The following is a 2,072-nucleotide window of genomic DNA, read 5'->3' as shown; positions in this document are numbered from 1 at the left end:
GTCCCACAGCGGGCGGGTGGGGCGGGGAAGCTGCGAACGACGAGGAAGGACGGGGCTCGCGGCTTAGTCCTCCCTGCGGAACTTTCCGCAGAGCAAGAAGAGACGAGAACGAGCATCCTCCCCATCCACTTTGCTGCCAGCCTGAGCCCTGGTTCCGGCGGGCAGCACTCCTGCCTGGCTGACAGGGACACCCCACTGAGAACTGCAGCTTTGTTTGTTGCTTGTTAAAAAAAAAAAAAAAGAAAAGGACAGTTTTTTGTCTGTATTTTGTATTCAGGGGTTAGGGTGTTTTTTGGTTTTTGTTCGCTTGTGTTTGGGGATTTTTGTTTTGTCTTGTTTTCCTGGAAACACTGAGGAAATGCAGTGTGTGTGAAGCGTGTCCGGGCCATGCCCCCGTCACTGCATGCAGCCCCTCGCCCATCCCGGTCCCTCGAGAGGGGTAGGGAGGCAGCCCAGGGCGGGGGGAGACCCCAGGGCAAGGCGCACCTTCACCGGGAGGAGCCAAACGGCCCCACAGCCCGGCCCCAGCACAGCTCTGCCCGTCTCTTCGGCGGGGGTGGCTGGCGTGGACCCCCACCTCCGTCCACTCCGGGGCACCATCCCCACGATGGGGCAGACAGGAGCCCCCCAACCCCGGATTGCCGAGAAGCCTCGGGCAGTGAAGGACGGGGAAGGCGCAGGGAGCCCGGTCCTGCTGGGGAGGGCAGGGACTCCCCCAAACCTCTCTCGGAGCTTGCCCGACACCGAAGCCTCGGCGATGCGGGGTGAGCGCGGCTGGGCTCCCGGTCTGCAACAGCTGGAAAATAGCCTTCGAGAGACCATAAAAGTTGATTATCCGGTGGGGAGCTGGAGTGGAAATTACCTAGTTAATTAGAGCGGTGGCTTTATTCTGGCTGTGAGTAAATGCCGAGGTGCAAATCCAAGGGAATTTAGGGGAATTAGCTGCCTGTGTGGAAAGTGCAGGAGCAGCTCCAGCATCTCGCCCCAGCCCCTGCTAATGCTGGGGTCGGTGTAGAGTTGCTGAACTTTACCGTGACAACAGCTCCTGTTGTGTCTGCACGGATTAACTCCTCCGAGTCACCGGAGAAGCGGGGAAATGTTCCTCAATCGCGACATCCGCGGGTGTGCACACTTGTGCAGGCGCTGGTACATAGCGGGTGCGTGTGAAACGGGCGGACGCATCATTTTGTTAAGATTAAATAAAAATGGCTGCAGGGAAATTATTTTGTACTTCTCTGAAGCTCTTCTGCCTCCACAGCTCCAGATGAGCGAGCGAACGGCGATCCCGGCCGTCGCCCCGCGGAGCCGCTCCGGGAAAGGCGCCGGATGCCCGTCGCAGCCGGGGACCGTGCGCCCTGCCCGGGACAGAACCACAGCCGGAGCCCGAGCATCCCCCGGCGGGCACTGACGGGCCGGGTCGGGCTGCACCGGCCATGTCTCACCCAGCTGCTTGTGGCAGAAACTGGGGCCGATTTTCTGCTTCTTTACAAAGGTGCTGTGGGTGTAACTCAAAGACACAGGCAGGAGGTTTAGCTCCCAGCTTTATTTTTAAATATATTTTAATTTTTTTTTCCTTTTAACAAGGGACCACAAACTATTTCTTTGCACAGGCCAAAAACTTTCCCGCAGAGACCCATAGTTTAATCCCTGGTTATGCTTCGGGCTGGTGGGTTTTTAAGGACGTCCCGGCAAAACAAAGTCCAGGCACTCCGGGTAGGGAACCGACACCCAGTGTCACCCAGTGTCCTGGCGGGGCCTTGCTGGCTCGGGTAGCCGGACCAGAGCTCCGCCGCAGAGGGCTGTGGGGGTCGGGCCACAGCGAGCATTGCCTCCACCCTGGGAAACCGTAGGGGTTCTTTTCTTTTCTTTTCTTTTCTTTTCTTTTCTTTTCTTTTCTTTTCTTTTCTTTTCCTCATTCCTTTCCTTTCCTTTCCTTTCCTTTCCTTTCCTTTCCTTTCCTTTCCTTTCCTTTCCTTTCCTTTCCTTTCCTTTCCTTTCCTTTCCTTTCCTTTCCTTTCCCTCTCATTCTCTTCTCTTCTCTTCTCTTCTCTTCTCTTCTCTTCTCTTCTCTT

General features: G+C 56.3%; 1 protein-coding gene across 1 annotated transcript in view; it reads left to right on the top strand.

The window, feature by feature from the left end:
* The first annotated feature begins 607 nt into the window (after window positions 1-607).
* The window catches only part of EN2 (engrailed homeobox 2), an 8,019-nt gene continuing 6,554 nt past the window's right edge, over window positions 608-2,072 (top strand). Inside the window, exons 1-2 of the mRNA XM_042042807.1 lie at window positions 608-764; window positions 1,259-1,416. Coding sequence (XP_041898741.1) covers window positions 608-764; window positions 1,259-1,416 — 315 coding nt within the window. The remainder of the gene's footprint in view (window positions 765-1,258; window positions 1,417-2,072) is intronic.

The sequence above is a fragment of the Corvus kubaryi genome, unplaced genomic scaffold (genome assembly GCF_017639235.1).
Source record: "Corvus kubaryi isolate FWS band 111438036 unplaced genomic scaffold, C.kubaryi_AGA036_p1.0 37398, whole genome shotgun sequence".
Classification (NCBI taxonomy): domain Eukaryota; kingdom Metazoa; phylum Chordata; class Aves; order Passeriformes; family Corvidae; genus Corvus; species Corvus kubaryi.
The sequence above is the reverse complement of the archived record's forward strand: the minus strand, read 5'-3'. Positions and strand labels throughout refer to the sequence as shown.